The sequence below is a fragment of the Chanos chanos genome, chromosome 8, assembly GCF_902362185.1.
Source record: "Chanos chanos chromosome 8, fChaCha1.1, whole genome shotgun sequence".
NCBI classification, from domain to species: Eukaryota; Metazoa; Chordata; class Actinopteri; order Gonorynchiformes; family Chanidae; genus Chanos; species Chanos chanos.
Window position 1 is genome coordinate 26,472,359 of NC_044502.1, and position 23,017 is coordinate 26,495,375.

Here is a 23,017-nt window from a genome sequence, read left to right on the forward strand (position 1 = left end):
GCGAATTTCGCCTGCGAAATCCCGCTCTATATTTACACATATAAGCATGTAGCCGAACTCGAAAACGAAAAGGCAAAGTGGGAAACAATAACTGGGTTTGAACTTTCATTTTACCGTTTTCATTTTCATCTTAAATTTGGAAGGGAGTACCTCCCATATACATGGTCACTTCAAGACGGTTTTGCTGATGTGTCTGTAAAATTTGATTTTTCGAATCCCTTTGCCTCAATTGTGACCAAACTGTTATCTTGTTTCCATAACGGTTACACGCCCCGAATGAAAGTTTTATTCGTCTTATGTTTGAGTTTCTAAAATTATGACTGTGCTTGTAACCTCGGAGGTAAACCATGGATCGATGTAGCTTGCTAGCTATAAGCAAATATCAACAGTCAACACTTCCATCGTACGTCATTGTTCAAACCCAAAATACACTGGTTTGTACCACCTCCCTACTGCGCAAAGTTTGTATTTTATCCAAGTTACTAATAACCTGACACGTAATCACGGTTTTCAATACACTGTAACGGTTTAAATTATCAGCGCATTTTCAGAGTACAGGAAATCATTTGAGAACAGTTTCTATCGCGCTTAGTGGCAAGAGCCTCTTTTCAATGTATGGATTAAGTACGCCAAGAACATGGTGTGTCGCGAGACAATAAGATAAATATTAATGTCATCATTAGATGATGACATGTGGATCTATGAGGCTAAGCTACAGGGTAATTAAGTGCAAGATTACAGATGTTTTCGCTTTCAGGTATTGTCTTGTCTTGAGTTTCTGAGTATTCGTGGCATGGTATCAGAAGCGCAGCGACCTGTCTAGGCGTGCTCTCGTGGTAAAATAGAATTGTAAAACTTCAGCGTTTGTAAAGTTGTTATGACGTGTTAGTTGCCACGAGTGGGCGTTAGTACTTTTAGAGTACAAGTACTGTTAGTAGACCTAAGACCTACATAAAAACATCCCTTGAATATTCTCTTTAATTACTTTATTTACACTCAAAAATGCATTTCAAAAAGTCTCAGACAGTTCCACCAGTCATTAAAAAAACAAAAACAAAAGAACTTTTCGGAGTAGCTCAGTGTATTCATAATTACAGTTCTCATCTGTTACAAGTGCTTTGCCTCCTACTGATCATACCGATCTGTCTGTCTAGTTCAAAGTCAAATAAGGAGACATCCCAGATATTCAGGAGGAGCTTTCTGATTCGGAATTACATCACCGGTTTACTCTAGCCTACCGGTTCAGGTTTACGGTAACAACGAAGATTCTAAAGGTGTTTGTTAAATACCTATAATTGAAAGTAATACTTGGGTCAAAATCCCAAAATTCTGAGGCAGTGCTAATCCGTGATGGAAAAATTATTGTCATACTTGTAGCGGTAATAATACGTAAACGAGTACTAATACGTCCACACCACTCATGTTATCAACAGCCATCGACAAAAAAGCTAAACTGACTTCTCTGAAAGTCTAAGAGTGACTTTTGGTTGACAACACAATGTTACTCACTGACATGAAAATGTTTTTTACATTAGCTGATCATAAACGCTCCAAAGAAAGTTGCGTCCTGTTTAAAGCGCACAGCTTTGAGAGCAAACACACTTAGAGAGAGCTTGTCGCCCCTCTGAAGCTGATACAGCGCCCCATGGTGGCTTGAAAACGCTTGAAAGTCGGACTTTGTCTCCAAACACGGAGTGATTGCAGCTTTAGCGAGTATTGTCGGTTTCGGATACGACTCCGTCAGTCTGTATAAATATTGCATAAAAGGCTGATATCTGATGACTGTTGAGGGTGACAGTGCGAAGTACACTTGAGAGTAAACGAAGTAAAGTCCGTCCTGTGGAATAACTATCTCCCCATCTGGGCTAAGGCGCATGAAACCCTGTTGAGAAACCTGGCCGTTCATGACGTCCCACCGAAGGCGGTGCCCTGTTGTATCTTTGCCGTCAGAATCACCTGCAATTGTCAAAATAGTAATATTAAATCAATGCTGTCTCAATGAACGGAATCAAATCTGCAGGCGGTCTATTCCTCAGTGACATTTCAGTTATACAGCGTAATTGGTGCACTTGTATTGGCGGCTACATATGACTGGATCAGGTTATTGGACGTGCCATTTTTATGTCATCTTGTGATAGGTGCACTTAAATGTGTGTAATGTGTTATTTTTCTTATTTTTAAAACAGTTTTTCTTTTGCCACTTACTTGTCTTAAACGCTAATGACCCATTGGAACACAAGTGGATTCTCACCTGATTTCAGCAACTGCTGATATTGCTGAATCTCGTGCTGAGCACCAACGTGTATAGCAGGTGTAAAGCGACTCATGTTGTAATCTGTGGATTACATTCACAACAACGTTAAAGAGCGATGGGATTTAAGGAGAGATTAAATTAACCATATGCCAACGATTACTGCCATACCTCCTAAAGTTTCCTGTACAGAATCCTGGATGTCCCATAAAAGTCTCTGCACGTATTAAGAAAACGATATCATTCATTCCGCTTCAGTTCAGGGCGAATAAATAAATAAATAAACGAATAAATACCAAGAACAGCCTTTAATACGTTAATATTGCGGGGTAAAATAATTACCCAACGTGTCTACCTTATGAACGCCATAGTTCAAATCTTGAATGAACAAGTCACAGCTTGTTATGTCAGTTGCAAGGGACGGCTCGTAGTCAGGATCCATAAACTGGTAAAGACATTCTAGTGGATATTGCCCATATTCTAGGTCTTTTTGAATCTAGAAAAATACATGAAAGTAGACAAATACATAAAATATCGGTAAAACAGTTAGGAGAAGAATTTGAAATAAAGCCAAAGCCAAAGAATAATTTGTCTGCAGACTTTAAAGCACTGCGTTAAATGGTGTAACTTACCCTATTGACTCTCACGGTAAAATCATAAAGCAAAGACGCTGCAATCAGGGTTTCCGCTCCTAAAATGAAACTTAAAATTAAAAAGAAAATATTCTGTTTTCTTGACTTAGTATTCTCGAGTGAGTTTGCGTCCAACTGAGTGTAAACAGAATTGCTCTGAATATTCGAAGTCATACTTTAACTCTTCTTCATGACAAAAAAGTGAAATAAATTCGCATGTATACTGGCAGAGTGTGACGCGATCAAGGTCAGACAGATCTTCCGTTCTTCCGTACACATGTTTGTTTGTTCTTTCTCTTTGGAAAGTCCCCCGGTGACTGTACCGCCCAGTGTCATCAAAAATGTGCCTAACTAGAAGTCTGTCAAAGCACATTCATGGGATATTTATAGTTGGAGAAAAATATCTTTCTTTCTTTCTTTCTTTCTTTCTTATATCAGCATCCAACTCAATATCACCGTTAATACAATCTTAGTTATAGGGATTATTCATTATTATCAATTCTGCATGTTTTTTTTTATCATTTATGTGAAATTTTCTGATTGTTAGCTGGCCTATGGGATGTTATGTCAAAGAGATTACATAAAGCAAATAATATGTCAGTGTGCAGTGGAGGTCTCCAACTGTACACCCATACCTCCTTTCCTGTTTCACAGTGTCACAGTTGAAGACATTTTCATATTGCTTCATATTTCTCAGTTTTAAGAGTCTACACTTTTGTTTGCCCGGCCCATTATAATTCTGGTTTAGCTCAGCTGCATATCTGGAATTTCTGGCATGAAGTATATTTAAGGAATAGCAAAATAAAGAACAAAATTCTTAAGTGCATCTCTGTGTAAAATTACAAAGGACAGAAACTTGAAATATAAACTTGAAATATATTTCTATCTCTGTCTATATATATCTCAGATGTGTTACAATTAAATGTAAAAAAAAAAAACAATAAAAATAACAACTCTATTAAACTGCAATTTTCCACCCTTGGCAAAGTGCATTTTTGTCTTGGCCATTTTCCCCATGAACCACACACACACACACGCCATAAAGACACGGTCCTTAGGTAGCTTCTTTTCCACTCAGAAAAGCATGATCTTCAGAGGCTAAAGCTATCACTGACTGGGCAATTTATCTCATCCAGAAGAGGCAATGGATCTAACAGAACAGCTAGTTATGCAACCTAAAACATCAAAAGACATCAGCACAGAAAATATGACTTCAGTATTTCACATGTTACAAGCTATGGCACATCCAAGAACATATAAGTTATTCACGAAAGTGAAGTTGTTCAGAAAACTGTCTATCTATCTATCTATCTATCTATCTATCTATCTATCTATCTATCTATCTATCTATCTATCTATCTATCTATCTATCTATCTATCTATCTATCTATATCTACATCTAACATCTAACAATGTGTCTCTCTCTCTCTCTCTCTCTCTCTTTCTCTCTTTCTTTCTTTCTCTCTCTCTCTCTCTCTCTCTCTGTCGAGCCACACATGCTACTCCTGAGACACCAGTGATCCTGACTCCTCCCGCCCTGTGGACTGATCCATCCTGGTGTTATCATCTTCCATCCCCCGTCATCCTCCTGTCTACATCGCCATCCCCTTTGTTCATGCCCTGATTTACTTTCAGTTGTAACTGCCCACGTGGTTGGCACCTATTGCACACCTGTCTGGCCAAGGAGGGGTCTCCTCTCTCTGTGGTCCTCCTCAAGATTTCTCCCATTTTCCCATTTCCCTCTTGGGTTTTTGGGGAGTTTTTTCTTGCCCGCCATGAGGATTAAGTCAGGGGCTGCTGTCATATTTTGATTTGACTGTTGTGGCCTGTAAAGCCCTTTGAGACTGTAAACAGTGATATTGGGCTCTAAATAAACTTGAACTTGAACTTAAACTTGAACTATATCTATATCTATATCTATATCTATATCTATATCTATATCTATGTGTGTGTGTGTGTGTGTGTGTGTATCAGTTCACTAACTTCTACTGCAATGACAGACACTGTGGTCAAAAATAATAAAGCGTTTAGCAAAAGTAATGATCTTGACAAATCCCTGTACAACTTTTAGTTGTTTTTCAGTTATCTGCTTGTATGCATGTGTATATTCTTGAAAAAAAATTGAAATACCCTTTGCCAGTGAATTCTGGTCTAAAATACAGTTCCCCAAAGCATTCAATTGCATATATTAAATTAGTAGATACTGATATGAATGGATGTAACTGGAATAATGCCTTTTTCTGGATTTGTTTGAATAAATCTGTCCATGTCCCAGAATTATTGAGTAAGCCTCACACCTTGTTTCCTTTCTCTTTGGGGACGGAAATCTGAAAAGCAAAACGTAAGTATTTCTTTTTCTTTAGGGGCGATCAGGAAACCAGAAGAGAGTGTGTGAAGAAGGAATCTGAAATCAACACAGCTCAAATACAAACTCAAATCCAATGACAGTTCAAATAAAAATACAAGTTTTTGAAATGTTATTCCATCTTAGTATTTATTGTTCTTATTTTGTTGTAATATCTTGATAGGTCATCTTTGACTTGAATCAAGACAATCATAAAAGAGTCATTAAACAATATGCAGAGGTTAATTATAATCATCACAAATATCTTTCCATTGAGGGCACATGAGCTGTTCTTGCGTTGTATTGATTACTGCGTTGTATTGAATTGTCTTCGAGTTTAATTAAAAAACAAGAAATTCATTGTGCACACTTCAGTTGTTTAATTATGGAACATTTTAACTGTGGCCGCTTCAGAGAACACTCTCGGAAATAGTTTTGATTGACCTTAATGACGTACACCAAGCTGCTCTCCACAAATAGTAGACGGGGTGAATTGATGACATTAGCCAATGGGTTACCGGTATGCAAAAAGTACGGGAAAAAATAACCAATTAGAGAAGTGCTCCTTTAAACAGAAACCAATGAAACAGCGAAGTAGGTGGGATAGAAATGGTGGCAGGAAGCCTGAGCACAAGTCGTATGACCTAAGAAAGTCTCCGGCCTTGTGCTGTCTAAGTACCGTTACACGACTTGCGTGGCCTCGGTTGTGTTCAGGCAAGCTACCTCTGTCGTATCTGCGGATTACAATCGTGGTACGATGTTGAAGTGTAGAACAATGTGGAAAAAGTTGGCTCCGCTGGCCAGAGCTTCCTCAACTCTGTGTCGGCAAACCACAAGGAGAACAGGCGAGTAACTAGCCAGTGACTGGTTAGGGACTTGCTGTGGTGCAGGAACGTCCCCTCTATAATAGAATTATCCAGCTAAAAGCGCAACAGCCAAGTTTTCTCCTGCACGTAGCCCGACATGTTGTAAGCGCAGTTGTAACATCTTTGATCTATAAACTTTATTTGTTTTTATTAAGCTAAGTATGGGTAAGGTTGTCCCGCAACATTCTGTTGCTTGGACAGTACGCGGCCATGCCTCAGCACGCTCTGCCCGAACTGACAGATGGGGCTCCCGCTTTAGTTATGAAATGTATTAGATTTGATCATTTCGGTTCGTTTATTTTGTAAGTATTGTCATTCATTGGTTGCAAAAGTTCACACCAGGATTAGTCAGACACCAGTAGCATACAGTGAGGCTTTCTGTGTGGAAACGAAAAACTCTGGTTTGTTCCCTTGTAGGTTCATAACAACACAATATGTATAGAACTACCTGGCTCAAAACGCACCAGGAGGACAAATTCGATTACAGCGGCCTCCAGGCGTTTTGTTTTCCTTTTAAATTTAGCGTTCGCAAAAATTTCGTGGACCAGAGGCTTTTCGCGGAATTTTCATAAACTTCAAATGCTTGTTATAAATTCAGTCAAATATATTTTCGATCATGATTTAGTGCTGAATTACTAAGGGACGTTACAAGACCTGCTGATCGCGCCTTTTGCATGTCAAAGTTTTTTTCTGAACTTTTTGGAGGGGGCAAGGTCGTCTCCGAAACACGACCTTGGCTCTTTAACGTTGCATGTGTTCCCGTGTTCTCTCCCATGGCTAATGCTACCATGCCTCGACTGCAGTATACATAGTCGGTCTGTAGACTACCAAAATGTTAAGTTTGGCGGTCTGCATGAGTTCTCACGGGCTAAGGTCTGTGTACCGTATCAATGAATGAGACTCTTAGCGTCGTACGCACGTCATTCTCACTTGATCCAAACCCGCATGCCTAGAATCCCACATACCTAGATATTCTTAGGTTTCAGGAACAGTCTGCTGCTCGCAATATCGTTGTGACACGTCGATTTGTTTCGCTTTTCAGATGTGATGTGTCTGCACTAAGTACTGACTGTTAAGAATCTTATTCTTAACAGTCGATTCAAAATGTCAGTGATTTTAGGTCTCGGTTTGATTGATTTAGGTGGTGGTAGAGAACACAAAAGCAAATATGTGTATTTTTGTGATAGCTTATCATGATCAAATACTGACTTTTTGATGGACTGTTTTTTCATTCATTCATTCATTCATTCATTCATTTATTTGTAGTGTTGAGACATGACAAGACACCAGCACTTGTGCAGGAGTGCCAGATGTCGTCAGGGGGAACGGGAGGAGGTGGAGAAAACTCAATTTACTACCTCTTAGTCGGAGCTGCATGCTTAGGTGGAGGAGTGTATGTGAGTATCAGTTCATTCTGTAGTTTTCCTCCCCTGGTGCCCTCAGGGGATGGGGCTTTGCCAATGTCAAGGCCACATATCCCATCCAGCCTGACTCAACTAGTTTCTCATAGAATCCCGTTCTAAGGTCAGAGGATAGTGCATCAAAGTAAGACTTTTCACTCTGTGTGTTATTGCCTTTTGTAGTCATTTCAGGTTACTGCATTCTCTTTGCAAAGATAGAGAGGGTGTTACTCTGCTACAGATAGCAGTAGACACTGATGTTAGTTTGAAGAGAAAACACTCTCATTTGTGTCAGTAAAACAGCAGAAGGGGACACTCATTTTTAAGCCAGCAGTGACAGGAAATGAAGAATATGGCAGTTCGCATTTTGCTTTATGTCCTTTTGAGCTCGATGCATTGATATAATTGGAGCTTTAAAATGATTCCGTGAAGCCATATTTTGTAAATTTGACATCATCCTTTATTAACGTAAGCAGGAGGCGTGTGTATTGTCAGAGAGAATCTGCCCTCAACATTAACACTCAGCAGAAATAACAAACGCAGAAAAAAAACACAGATGTGTGTGGGGTTTTTTTTGTTGTTTTTTTTTTCAAACACAGAGGTCCTGATTCCTGCTCTGTAATAAATGTTTATGTGGATAAAAGTGAGGAAAGCTTTAAGTAAAGTTTAAGCACAGCAGGTGACCTCAGACTTTAAGTCTCCTGAGCTTCTGGTAGAACATACCAATTACCACTCAAGGAACGAAAATCTACTCAGCTGGTGAGATCTTAGTGGGTTTTTTCTTTTGTTTACCCTTAATGCACTATGCTTAGCCTTGAAGCATAACATTTTGGCTGTGTGGGACAGGCCTGTGGTCATGAAGTTGCCTTCTATAGCAACATCTAGTCTTTTTTTAAATGATAGTATCTGGAACATAGCATCATGGATTTAGATGCACTGTAGCTAGTAAGCGACCAGGTGACCTTTTGAACTTGAATTTAGAGGAATAGAAAAGTTATATTTTGGTCTTTGTACACTTTGTATGTATTTACATGGTCTCTACCTTTTCTGTTAACGATGTTCATGCCTGTTCTGAATTTTACTTTAAAATTAAAAGATTAAAAACTCAAACATGTTTAAATTAGAGCTAACTCCTCTACCTCACACTCTCTTGTATAAGAAACTCTGTGCTCCACTGACATTATTCCAGGTAGAACTAAGGATGTGTTTTATTCTGCTGTCAGGCATATCGGACTGTATCTGGGGATAAGGTACGGTATCAGGATCGCATCTCAGAGATTGCCAGCCGACAGAACAAAGATACCCTAAAACAGCCAGACACATATCTACAGACAGAGCCTACAGGTGAGTCTGTTACAATTATCCCAAATCGTGTGGAATCGTGTGGATTCCTTCCTTGCATAAAGCTCGTCACATGAAATGAGTAGGTTAGACAATCCAGTTTTTTCACTACCCGTTCAGTGCTTGAGGTCACTCATGTGGCAGTTAAATATTTTCCATCAGAGATTGCAGACAAAATGAAAAAAAAAAAAAAGAAATTCTCTTAAATCTGAAACTCCTCAGATATTCTCTGGCTACGTTTTTTAGGAAGTTGCCGTTGAACTTTCGTTGCCTTCCGTATTTATTTATTTTTTTATTTCCCAAGCCCAAAACATGTCTTTTGTTTTCCAACATAAACTACTTCATCTATCCATCTGCTTGTCTGTCTAACACACACAAACGCCGTTTACAGGAACTGAACGAGCAGTTCTGAAAATTCAGCAGTCTGTGACAGACAGACACTACATTTGCTTTGCTCTGCCTTTAAACCTGACTGTGTCGGCATTGGCACACAAACATTTCTGAACTCACACTCCTGTTCACAACAGTGTCATTTAGGGCTGATGATGGCACTGGATTACTCTTTAGTCCAACTTCTTTTCCGATTCCTTATAACAGGTCTATACATGAATGAGGCTTACACTGACTGGTTGTGTGCAAACATAATTTAATATCTTAATGTGTTTCTTTTTCTTTTCTTTTTTTTTGTCTTTCAGCTGAAGCTGTGACAGCAGAGCCTGAAAAAGGTGAGAAGTTTATTTTTGGCGGCCAAACGGCAGGCACATATTTCCTTGCTCTGTCCATACATTAACCAGATTCTGTGGCGTCTGTCACAACAGAGAGCACTCGGACTCTTAGTCTGGCTGAAAGGAGCTGACAGAGGAGTATTAATGTATCGGGAATGTGGCTGAGAAATAAAGACAAAGTCTGATTCCACATGAAGGCAGACATTCGTCAATATAAATATACAATATATGGGGAGATAAACTGAAATCACCGTTGGCTACCTTGAATTTAATTTTAGTTATTTAGCTGCTGTTTCAGTGCTATTCACACACAATAGACTCACCGCCTCCATCCATTTCGCTAATGTCTGGCCCCAATACTATTCTTAGTGTTTAACCCAGATTCTTATATATAAATTTTTCTCACTTTGACAGTTAATGACATATCAATCTCATACTTAACATGGAGGCATAGACCCCTTTTATTTCTGTAATAAAATGTTTGGGCAATTTTGTGCCGCAGATGTTTTCAGAAGATGCTCATTGCTCTTTACTGCAGTGTGTTTTAATAAACCTAATTCTACATGTCTAGAGTAAGCCACATGAGGTCACAAATAGGCAGTATATTCAAAGATGCCAATCTTCATCCTTTATCTTTGTTAGACTCACTGTACTCGCTTTTTGTGCATCAGCTTTGCTCAGTGTAATGACTGTTCATCCTGACTGTTTCATTGCCTCTTCTTCTATTAGCATGCCTTCCACACAAAGGCATAGCATGCTAAAGAGAACCTAATCTTTTAGCATGGGCTCTGTTAGTACTGTTAGTGTCTGAGGAGCTGTTCACGCAGTGTTGTGGGACTTAACTTTCCAATTCTGGACAGCATTTCAGTAGTCGTATAGCCAACACAATATCTGAAGGTCGTGGTGGCCTAATGAACGTAGTAGTGCACGTCAAGCTAAAAGAGCGCGTATGTTAGATGCTAAGCTGAGATGCTAAGTTAAGGCAAAGCGTCCTCAGGTTTTGAAATGTACTATGGCCATATTTTGTAAAGCAGCCCACTTCCACAAAGTCCATAAAGTGGAATGGCACACACACACTGTGGGGGGAAACTCCATTAAGGAGAATGTGAGAGTGATCTGGGACATGGCCAACATACCGCAGCAGAGGTTCTGCTGACCTCCTAAATCCAGCTTTTTTTCCTCACTAGTGTCATTAAAAAGACCAAGAGAAGCTTTGCTATGTTGATGTGTGCATGGGCATGTTCTGTGTTGTCCTTAGAGCTGCATGCCGCGGTCTGTCCTTTTCCTCACATTTTCTGTCTTCTATTACATGTCTGAGATCCGTACCACTCTGTACCAAACCTTCTGTTTTTACCCTTTTCTGTGATTCTCCTACTTGCACTCCTGTATGGTCTTATTGACTGTTTTGTGTTCATGTGTTCTGTGGTCATTATGGTGAGAGCATTTTGGTCCTCTGTAACTCCATTGACTGTCCTTAACCAACCATGGTTTATTTTATACACGTATCCAGCTCATTATGTATGTAGATCAGTTTCTCTTTCTGTTGCACAGGTGTCTAAATTGTGTTGTTAAATACGTTCATTAAAAAAAACATGGTTCAGAAGAGTTTTTGTGCAGGGTTTTGGTTGGTTTAAGGTTATGGTCTTTGAAGTTTACCCCTTGGTCCGCGGACACGGACCTGGTCTGTGTTCACATGTATTTGAATTGATGGTTCCTCACTTCCTGTCATGTATTTGTGTCGCCAATCAAACTTTTCCTACTGAAAGTTTATGGGTCATGAATAACACCGTAAAGTGTCTTTTCCATCACTCTCTCCTTTTGTCTCTAACTACGAGATGTTCCCAGGAACATTAGTGACCTTTTTGAGTCGTGAACAACACTTTAATGTTTTCTTTTCTTCTTTTTGTCTAAAAGCCCAGTTGGTTCATTGGCAATTTTTTCCAGCATTTTGGCTGTTAACTTGTCTATGGACTGTCTATGCAATTCTCCATTTTTAACAGCTGCAATGGCTTGATTAAAATGGAGATCAAGCTCTTGCCTTGAAGTTTTATCTATTTATTCGTTTTACTTTGGATATTTTGAAAACTGAAGTCCAAAGAGCCATGGAAACTGCAGAAATATCCAGTCTATTGGTATCAGTGGAAGACCCCAGGTGCTCCAGCAGTTGGGAGTGGTATGAAAGGATGATGAAGAGGATGGTCCATTTTCCGTTACTTTTTTTTTTTTTTTTTTTGCATAGGCATTCCATTGAGTTAGACCATATGATTTTGTCTGTTATGAAGTTGTGTGATGGTACAGATGACAGAAAGCTGCAGGATCACTGAAGAATATCGACGAGGTTTGCATGCTTTGATTTAAAGTGGAAGTTTGAAGACGTTCTTTAATTTCTGACATGCTAGTAGAATCTCCCCCAGACGTTGAAGATGTTGCTCCACCAGAAACCCCAGTTTCTGAAGCCCCTCAGGAGATTACAGCGGAAGCTGAAAGTGGTAAGAAATTATGGAATGGATAAGGAGTGGCATGACTTAGTTCATCCTGATGAGCACCTCCAGAGGTTGATTTGTCCCTGAATTCTGAGGGTATGCCTTTGATAAAGGATTTTGGATTATTCCAATAGCATCAGCTCCTATGGAAGAAACCACACCTGCTCAACCAGCAGAGGAGCCTGCAGCATCAACAGCTGATAGTGGTAAGACCATGAAATATGGAAGAAAAACAATGGAGGCTATTTTCGTTAGATTTTTTTAATATTTTCCTGCTGAGTCGTCAAGGAATCTCTCTTCATAACATTGCCATCGTGCTAACAGAAGCTGCGGCACCAGTTCCAGAATCCGTCCCCCCAGAAGCCCCAGTAAGCGAAGCACTTGTAGAGGAAGCCCCTGTTCTGGAATCTTCAGTAACAGAAGCACCTCTGACAGAAGCCACTGTTCCGGAATCTTCGCTAACAGAAGCACCTCTGACAGAAGCCACTGTTCCAGAATCTTCAGTGACAGAAGCACCCCTGACAGAAGCCACTATAGCAGAAGCCCCTGTTTCCGAAGCCCCTGTAACAGAACCCCCTGTTTCCGAAGCCCCTGTAACAGAACCCCCTGTTTCAGAAGCTCCAGAAACACAACCACCTGTAACAGAAGCACCTCTTTCAGAAGCATTAGTAACTGAAGCACTTGTCGTGGATCCTGCTGTTCCTGAAGTTCCAGCGGCTGAATCCGTTGAACAGGGCTCTGCTCCAGTGACGGAGAGTGGTAAGAGACCATCCCGCCCTGCATGAAGACCAGTCGTCTTCTAGCGTCGTTTTTTTTTCCCCCACTTCATGAAATAAATATATATATGGTTTTTTTTTGGTTATCTGAAATCTGCGTTTAATCCTGTTCCTTTCCTCTTACGTCTGGGATAAACAAACAGAGCCCCCTGCTGGTGTGGAGGCAGAAAGCGCACTGAAGGCATCGCCAGGGTTTGATAGTGGTAAGAGTCCAGCTTTGGCTGGATGGGAGTCCACTTCTGACACATGATACCGCTAATGTTAACTCTCCTCACACATTTTATACTTTAATCTCTCCCTCACTGTCGTAATGGTTCTCTTTTTCCCATCACTCTTGATTTTAAGGTTATTTGTACCTGTGTATTCATATGTATCTATGTTGAGCTTAATTGTAAGGTTAATGTGTGAATCCACAGTACACTTTATCACTGACATTTTCCTTTTTTTTTTCTTTTTTATAATTATAATTTTCTACTTTTTGAATCTGGTATTTTGTAACAGGGAATGGTGAATTTCATAAATGTAACGTTAATGTTAAAAGATCTCATTTTGCTGGAGAGCAGAAAAATTTGAAGCTGAGTTGATGAACGTGTCTCTTTTCCTTTTGGATGATCACTTTTGCCAAAATGTGTGATAACTGTAAAGCTAAGTGCTAATGCTACAAACTCACACATTGGGGCATCTGTACATTTTCTTTGAGAAACCTACCCCGGTGTCACATTTCAGTCTCTCTTCCTTACAAAGGTCAGTGGTGAAGCAGATTGGTCACTGTAAGGTCTATGATAAATGCTGACATGCATGTGATTCTGTTGCAGGGGGAAGTTAGACTATAAGCTCGCTCTCTCCCTCCCTGGCTTATCCCTTTGCTGTGCATGCGAGGGTGTGTCTGTATTAATGTGTAACTCCGCCTCCTTGTTTGACCCCTGAAACAGCCCCTGCGCCAGCCCCAGAACCTGCACAAGCTGCACCAACACCTGTCCAATCAGAGATCCCTGAACATGCCCCATACCTCCTGATTGGTGGAGGCACTGCCTCGTTTGCTGCAGCCAGATCTATACGTGCTCGAGACCCTGGAGCCAGAGTGAGTTATGCTTCCCTAACACTGATCTGGAATCTGTGACTATAACGGTGACTGTGTTTTTGCATGAAACACACAGAACAGTAAGCACTGTGACAAAGCAGTTTGCACTAAGAATACAACAAAGAAGTGACATTGAAAGTAGGCCTGTACCTCGGGCTTTGGATATGAGTGGAGATATGGTTATAATGTACCATATTGTACCACACCTAATTTGTTAACGCAGATTTACACTTTTGTTGTAATGTGTCCCTTTCAATGCAGGATTTGAATGTTTGCTTAATTTAAACAGTAGCCACTGACTTCTATATGGAATGTAAATCAAGTGTAAATCATAGAGGGGTTTTAATGTTTGTCATTGTGGGAATGTTTGGATCCCCGCACAGTTCACCTCCAAGAACCTGAGATATTGATGTAGAGTTAGTATTCATCCCCTGTAGTTTGGTGTAATGTAGGGTTTTCCACTCAGTGTGTTTTGTGGGGTTTGGTTTTCTGTGCAGGTTTTGATCATCACAGAGGAGCCTGACCTGCCGTACATGCGTCCTCCTCTCTCAAAGGAGCTGTGGTTCTCTGACGATCCTGCCGTCACAGACACACTGCGCTTTAAACAGTGGAATGGCAAGGAGAGGAGGTGTGTGTGTGTGTGTGTGTGTGTATGTGTGTCTGCATGTGTTTACAGTTTTCTCATGGTCGATTAGCCTATGGAAGGTTTCGGCAACTAATCGAATTAATTTTGGGTTTGTGTCGACAAGCACAAAACTTAATGAAATAAGTTTAATTACTGGATCAGAACCATTTTGAAAGTGGTTGTTACTACCCCTGTAATTGATGCCTAGTAGTATCAGATGCCTGAGGGTAGCCGCTAATGGGCTGATTTGCTGTCTCACATTTATCAATGAGTTAACCGCTCATTAGTGTGGGGAAACTGTATGGGTGTATTTCAGTGTCAGTCCATCAGTCATGCAGGAATACTATTTATTTAGTCATTACTACTCATCATGGTCGCTTTAGAGAAGGTGATGTGTACAGATAATATCAGTCCCTCATGTAAACAGCTTTTAAATAAAACAGCCCAGCACAAATTTATTTCCACACTGGCTAAATTGTCTGATTCTGTTTACTTCAGTGTAAAAATGATTACTAATTGTTTAATTGACTGCTCTGACCCATCTAATTTAGTAAAAACAACAGCAACAATAAAAGCTATTAGCACATACCCAAACTGTTGAAACAGGACAGAGCTACTCTTCTTTATTAGAACTGAAAGTAAGATGAAGAACCTGTGCAAAGAGTAGAATTCAGCTTCAGTGCCATTGAGGAGTCACACACACATAGGAGCTGCTTGTGATATTGTGATATGTGTGTGTGTCTGTGTTTTTCGCAGTGTATACTTCCAGCCGCCCTCTTTCTATGTGAGTCCCATGGACTTGACCAAAGTGGAGAATGGAGGAGTTGCTGTGCTGACTGGGAAAAGGGTTAGTGACACACATTCACATTGTCTTAGACTTACACCAAGTGGAATGTGAAAAATCAGTGTCAAACAGTATTGAGAGAAATGTAAAATATCTCTTTTGTCCCAAGTGAATGCATATCTGGGTGTTTATTGTATGGGCTGAATGTGTAACGTTTGTATATGTGTGATGTGATGTAATGTACAGTCATGTGTGTCATCTGCAGGTAGAACACATGGATGTGAGAGGGAATAAAATAAAACTCAATGATGGAACAGAGATCACCTATGACAAATGTCTCATTGCTACAGGTAACACACACACGAGTGCACACACACACACAGAGCAAAGGTGGAAGTGTCATTACGCACATGCACACATACACACAGCAGATATAGAGCTGTCTCAGTCTGTGCAAACTGACACGCGCGCACACACAGCAGATGTGGAAGTGTCTCAGTCACGTGTGCACATGCCCGCCCGCGCATACACACACACACAGGCACAGACTCTCTGTCACGCAGTCACTGTGACTGGGTCTAAGCTGTCCTGATGGTATTTCAGGTGGAGTTCCACGAAACCTGCAGGTGATTGAAAGGGCCGGAGAAGAGGTGATGACCAGGACAACACTCTTCAGGAAGGTGAGTTACTAAAAAAACAGTTCTCACAATAAAGAAACTTATTGTGTAATGAATTTGGTTTTTCCTTGTCTCTGAATCTCGTTTTATTTTGATATATAGGCTTACATAGGCTGTTAAAGCCAGTGTGGAGGAAAAAAAACAAAAGCAGTTTGCTTTAATTAGCCATGTTAAGGCGTGAGGTCCAATGAGTGCTTGGCTAAGAGCTCTGAATAACTGATGGGGAAGGATGGTAGAATAGCCTCTAGAGGGCAGTATCGAGGTGGTCTGTCTTCTTGACGTGACGGGGTCATCACAGCTGTGAACCATAGCTGTGAATAATTATATTCAAACAGACTGAGTGCAGTGTTACTGTTTACTTCTTCAACCAAGGTCAGAGAAGCTCTTTTATGGTAACTTCAATGTGCCTGGTTTGTGTTGGGTTATCTTATCTGATCTGGGGGGGGTTTTTTTTTTGGTAGATCGAGGATTTTAAGTCCTTGGAGAAGATCTCCAGAGCTGTGAAGTCAGTCACCATTATCGGAGGCGGGTTTTTGGGCAGTGAACTTGCCTGTGCTTTGGGTAGAAGATGTAAGTTCAAACCTGGAGTACTGACAAGCAGCTCATAAAGAGTAAACAACAGAAGACTTCTTGTGCATAATTAAAATAAACGATAACAAATTAAAAGGCCACTCCAGTAAGTTTGTTAAATATTTCAGAAATGGGTCAGAGAGATGTCTGTAATATTGAAGACATACTTACTCAACAGTTGTAAGTGGGAAGGAGATGTTCTTGTCGCTAACTGAGTGTGTGTGATGAGGTACACCTACCCCGCTTCTCTCTCTCCGCAGCTGCTGACCTGGGGCTGGACGTGATCCAGATGTTTCCAGAGAAAGGGAACATGGGTAAAGTGCTGCCGGAGTACCTGAGTAACTGGACCACAGAGAAAGTCAGGAAAGGTACGGGGAGGGGCTTAACTAATCAATCAAACTCAGGACCAATCCGTCAATCTTGGGAGCAATCACAGGCTGACCTGCAGAAATCCCTCTTTTTAAAATCCTTGTTACACAAAATGATTGAACTTGAAGGAGTTAAAGAGTGCTAAATTCCTTTCTTTTCTTTTTTTTTTGTTTCAAACACACACTTTCTCTCTCTCACACACATGCATGTACAAACACAAGGTTGTTTTAGAAGCTCTTTTTTTTTTTCCTTGTCTGTTTGACTAAGAATTATTTGTAATTAGATTAAGTGTGTGAAACTCCTTCATTAGCTCATTAACCTCATTCTGCTGAAGCAGTCAGCGGAGCGTTGTGTACACCTCCCGCTCACAGCCTTTTGCTCTCTGACAGAGGGAGTCAATGTTATGACAGACGCCGTAGTGAAGAACGTGAGCTATAAGGACAGCAAAGTGCACATCAGGCTGAAGGATGGACGCGTGGTAAGACTGCCCTTAAGCACCAATCTTAACCTCTGTCTGTTCTGTTTGTATCGCTGACCTACTTCCATGCCACCGTTTCCATCTCGGCTCGTAACCCTGGCCGCGCTCCGATCCGCGAATCTTAATTAGACGGCCCAGTGTCGGCTTTTGTTTTCTCTCGTTTTTTTCCTCTCCGGCGTTCTCCTTGTCGTCTTCCATCTGGGCTGTGGCTTCTGTGCCATTTGGTACGTTAACCTTCTATGAGAATTGGCACAGTTCTAGGATGTTTGTTAGAGGATGAGATAAACGCTAAAATGTATTGTGCTAATCATGGTCAATTTGCATTAATGAATCAAGGCAAATTTAGCCCAAAGCAAAGCTGTAGGAGTCATATTTTAATTAGGAGAAAAAACTGACAGATAGACTAGAAGTTGCTTCAGATGTGGTTTTCTTATTATCTTTTTCTTATGGCTTTGCAAGTCATAGAAAATTTCAAAACAGTCATTATATCATTTCAGGGAATGCACTCAAAAACAAATACATCTATGGGCGTTTTCTGATTTACCTTCTGATATCATTACGGTCTTCTGTTGTTGTTTTGCTACTGTTGGACTGGTATCCTATGTAAACTGGTGTGTAATTCCACATCGATTGCCTGGATAAACTGTCAATCGACAGGAATGTTCAGTAGCTCGCCCAACACTGGGACAGTACACTAATCTGTTTCAGAATGAATTGAATTCATGTTCAGCAGTCCATTAAAACTGATCGGAAGACCCCCCTGCATTCCAGAATGGGTGGGCGTGTTTACAGTGCATTCTACATGTTTCTATGTATATGTGATTGTTCTAGAACAAACAAGTCCAAGACCATCGTAGCTATCAATGTGATATTGTGTTGTGATGTGTTCTTGTCTTCTGGGTCTCTAATGTTTAAGAGAAAATAATTTGATTGTAATATCAAATGACTGTGATATTAGACGTTGCTCTCGGCAGTTGTCGTTTTATTTATTTATTTATTTATTTTTCATGGGCTCTAGGTGAAGACAGATCACATTGTGGCCGCAGTGGGCTTGGAGCCCAACGTAGAGCTGGCCAAGTCGGCCGGGCTGGAAGTGGACTCGGACTTTGGGGGGTACCGGGTCAACGCTGAGCTTCAGGCCCGCTCCAATATCTGGGTGGTACGTAAGACAAAGCATCACAAAAGTGTTCCGTTGATCCAGGTCGTCCTTTCAACCACAACTGGGATATATTCATTTCAAACAAACTAAACTAATTTATTCGTCAAACATTGTGCCTGGCATTTCCCGCGTCTCTCTGCCAAATAGTCTGGGTCCTGAGAATGACTCACACTGTCTAATCCTCGAAAACCCTTGAGGTTTCTTGGCTTCCGAAAGGTTCCAGAAATTTCTCAAAAAGATTTTAACTGTTCTGTCATCGGACCCACAGAGCAGACGTTATTTAAACTTCTAGAAGGTTCTGAACTGTAACAAATGAAGCCTGACAAACAATAATGTTGACTCATCCTCGGACATGGTAAATAATAAAATGAAACAAAACAAAATAGTTGACCTTGTAATGTTAATGTTGCGTTAACAATGTGGATATATGACATTCTGTTATGGTGGCTACACATCTCTTTTTGTCGATGATACATTCAAACAGAGTCGATGAATAAATCTCCCGAGGGGATGTTTCGGCTGCAATGATGACGATGTTTAATTGTTTAATGAAGTGGGAAGAGATGGTTCTGATTGTATCAAAGGAAGTCATGCTTCTCAAAGATGATTTTTCTGTTGCTTGTTTGGTTACACTGTTTTTGGAGAAATACCACTTAGCAGTAATCAGTATAACGTCTCTGTGAATAAACACGGCAGACTGACAAAGTAATGAGTTGTGTGTTTTGAAGAATGTTTGTAATGAATCTGACGAATGTTTGTAATGAATAATGTTTGTAATGAGTATGTGTGTATGTCTTCAGGCAGGAGATGCGGCGTGTTTCTATGACATCAAACTGGGCAGGAGGAGGGTGGAGCATCACGACCATGCAGTAGTTAGTGGCAGATTAGCCGGAGAAAACATGACCGGGGCCAGTAAACCCTATTGGCATCAGTCCATGTTCTGGTACATGTCTCACACACATCATGCAGAGATACACACACACACACACACACACACACACACTACAGGCGACCATACCAGCATCATGTTCTGGTACATTACACACACACACACACATACATACATACATACATACATACATACACACATACACAGAGAGAGAGAGAGATACAAACACACCACAGGCAACTATTATAGCACCATGTTCTAGTACATGACATACACACACACACACACACAGTATATGAGGACCTTGTATTTTATGTCTGTATTTCAGTGGTTAAGTGTTTAGGGCATAAGCTGTTGTAATGATCACTGCTGTGCTGACATTAAAACAGACCATTAGTAATGTAAAGAAGGCTTTTGGCCGTGTGTAATACTTTTTCACTTTGACAGTGTTAGTCCCTTTCCGTGCTCTGAGTTGAATCTGTGGAGAAATGAATGAGCTACGCCATGACCTGTGTATGTGTGTGTGTGTGTGTGTGTGTGTGTGTGTGTGTGTGTGTGTGTGTGTGTGTGTGTGTGTGTGTGTGTGTGTGTAGGAGTGACCTGGGACCTGACGTTGGGTATGAAGCCATTGGTATAGTGGACAGCAGTCTGCCCACTGTAGGAGTGTTTGCCAAAGCTACAGCCAAGGACACGCCCAAAGCAGCTACTGAGCAATCAGGTACACAGTCAATACACAAAACACACACTACATACACACTCAAAGTACACAACACTCACAGACTGTACACACTCACACGCACTACACTGTGCACTTACAGACTGTACACAACACACTCACAGACACTACACAGCACACTCACAACACTACAGAACACACTCACCAACACTACACAGCACACTCACAACACTACACAGCACACTCACAACACTACAGAGCACACTCACAACACTACAGAGCACACTCACAACACTACAGAACACACTCACCAACACTACACAGCACACTCACAACACTACACAGCACACTCACAACACTACAGAACACACTCACCAACACTACAGAGCACACTCACAACACTACACAACACACTCACCAACACTACACAACACACTCACCACACTACACAGCACACTCACAACACTACAGAGCACACTCACAACACTACAGAACACACTCACCAACACTACAGAACACACTCACCAACACTACAGAGCACACTCACAACACTACAGAACACACTCACAACACTACAGAGCACACTCACAACACTACAGAGCACACTCACAACACTACAGAACACACTCACCACACTACACAACACACTCACCACACTACACAGCACACTCACCACACTACAGAGCACACTCACAACACTACAGAACACACTCACCAACACTACAGAACACACTCACCAACACTACAGAGCACACTCACAACACTACAGAGCACACTCACAACACTACAGAACACACTCACCAACACTACAGAACACACTCACCACACTACACAGCACACTCACAACACTACACAGCACACTCACAACACTACAGAACACACTCACCAACACTACAGAGCACACTCACAACACTACAGAACACACTCACCAACACTACAGAACACACTCACCAACACTACAGAGCACACTCACAACACTACAGAGCACACTCACCAACACTACAGAGCACACTCACAACACTACACAGCACACTCACAACACTACACAGCACACTCACAACACTACAGAACACACTCACCAACACTACAGAGCACACTCACCAACACTACAGAGCACACTCACCAACACTACAGAGCACACTCACAACACTACAGAGCACACTCACAGACTGTACACACTCACAACCATACAAACATTTTCACAATGTACACAGTCACACACAGTGCACACACACTGTACGGTCAGGACACACACAGTCAAGGTTAAAGAAATCACAACCGTGACACAACTGTATAGCAATATACCATCATTTGTCAAGTGTTAAACCACACAGTATGTTAGTGACCATTAAACAGTGTTCTGTTTAGTGAACTGTAAACTCTAAACCAGTGTGTAGTCATTCAAGCTACCCTTCACACACGTACACACACACACACACACACACACACACACACACCAACACCACACATACACGCACACGCACATGCACACACACACACACTGCCCATAAATACACAACGCGACAATCTGTGACCTCTCACCCTTTCTTTTCTGACAATATGAACATGACATGAGGGTTTGTAAATGTGGTGTGTTTTTAAAACCATGTGTGAGTTACTTCAGTCATACAAGGCACAGCCTCACAGTTTTAGAAGAGTGTGTAATTCCTTCTGTCCCTCCTATCCCTGTGTGTGTGTGTGTGTGTGTGTGTGTGTGGGGTTAGGAACTGGGATTCGATCTGAGAGCGAGACAGAGGCTGTGGCCAGCACAGTGAAGGCCAGCCAGGCCTCCCCTGCCCCCATGACTCAGAAGGACGACTACGGGAAAGGAGTCATCTTCTATCTGAGAGATAAAGTGGTCGTGGGAATCGTTCTGTGGAACGTTTTCAACAGAATGCCCATCGCCAGGAAGGTGAGACACCAAATCCCTGCTCTTTACACAAACGCAGCCGACAGATTAACCTGAAGGAAATGAATCCGTTGAAGACTGGATTGGTCCTTTTCTCAGGATTCTTACACATTTGAATATACTGTGTTGAAATGAAAAGGAAAGACAAATGATTGTGCGCTTCTGACCCTGGCTTGTTTGTTATTTATGTGACTCCCTCATGTAAATAAGGGAAGTTGATGTGTTAGTGTTGGCTGAGAGGTTTTTGAGGTTGTATTTTTTTATTTTTGACTGTTTGTGTGGTTTGTTTAGATCATCAAAGACGGTGAGGAGCATGCCGATCTGAACGAAGTGGCAAAGCTGTTTAACATCCATGAGGACTAAAGGACAACAACAGCTACACACTCACACACACACACATACACACACTCTCACTTATGAAACGTGCTCAGTCATCCATATGGCCTGAGCGAGGAAAACGGACACACACACTGACAGACACACTCACACACACATACACACACACACACACACACACATTTCCAAAGGCCTTGGACTCTTTCATGTGAGCTTGCTTGCAGGGTGGTAATCCTGCAGGGTTTGGATGGAACAGTAGAAGATATGCTGGTTGTAACACACTGAGGGACATCTCGTACTGCATTTATCTTTATGTTGGAAATGGTCTCTTTTTCTATGGAGGTCAGTAAATGTCCGTTTGAACTGGCAGGTGTATCTCTAAATGCTTTTCCTGCTTCATCCCCCAAACAGCTGTGGAACTCTGCCTGTACTGCATATTCCAGTGATGTTTCATTCAAAAAAAACAATAACAAAACAAAAAAAAGAAAAAAAATCCACACAGTTCTGTCTGATAGTGGTGTTACTTTTTTGCTCTGTAAGCTCAAAAGTCAAATATAAAACAGAAATAAAAGTAAATTATTTTTAAATGTATCTGTCTGAATGAATAAAATTAAATCATATTTTATTTGCGGTGACCAGACACAGA

At 41.1% G+C, this 23,017-nt stretch overlaps 2 protein-coding genes across 4 annotated transcripts; one reads left to right on the forward strand and one right to left on the reverse strand.

Annotated features, from left to right (window-relative positions):
- Positions 1-969: 969 nt before the first annotated feature.
- Positions 970-3,133, reverse strand: tnfsf10l4 (tumor necrosis factor (ligand) superfamily, member 10 like 4). Its single transcript, XM_030782223.1, has 5 exons — positions 2,884-3,133; positions 2,607-2,747; positions 2,423-2,468; positions 2,252-2,335; positions 970-1,956 (listed from the first exon to the last, which is right to left on the reverse strand). The coding sequence occupies exons 1-5, from the start codon at positions 3,055-3,057 to the stop codon at positions 1,532-1,534; spliced, it is 870 nt and encodes a 289-aa protein (XP_030638083.1). The 5' UTR covers positions 3,058-3,133; the 3' UTR covers positions 970-1,531.
- Positions 3,134-5,858: 2,725 nt separating this feature from the next.
- Positions 5,859-22,511, forward strand: aifm1 (apoptosis inducing factor mitochondrion associated 1). Of its 3 annotated transcripts, none has more exons than XM_030781166.1 (17): positions 5,859-6,072; positions 7,360-7,490; positions 8,717-8,876; positions 12,406-12,801; positions 13,751-13,899; positions 14,397-14,527; positions 15,281-15,371; positions 15,574-15,658; positions 15,912-15,988; positions 16,447-16,555; positions 16,816-16,923; positions 17,314-17,402; positions 18,421-18,561; positions 19,362-19,504; positions 20,044-20,168; positions 21,851-22,038; positions 22,327-22,511. In XM_030781166.1, the coding sequence occupies exons 1-17, from the start codon at positions 5,985-5,987 to the stop codon at positions 22,396-22,398; spliced, it is 2,283 nt and encodes a 760-aa protein (XP_030637026.1). In that variant the 5' UTR covers positions 5,859-5,984; the 3' UTR covers positions 22,399-22,511. The 3 variants fall into 3 exon arrangements, with proteins under 3 accessions (XP_030637026.1, XP_030637027.1, XP_030637028.1); XM_030781167.1 differs by lacking the exon at positions 12,406-12,801 and adding an exon at positions 9,530-9,559 and having other exon boundaries at positions 8,717-8,837; XM_030781168.1 differs by lacking the exon at positions 12,406-12,801 and having other exon boundaries at positions 8,717-8,796; positions 13,719-13,899.
- Positions 22,512-23,017: the final 506 nt, after the last annotated feature.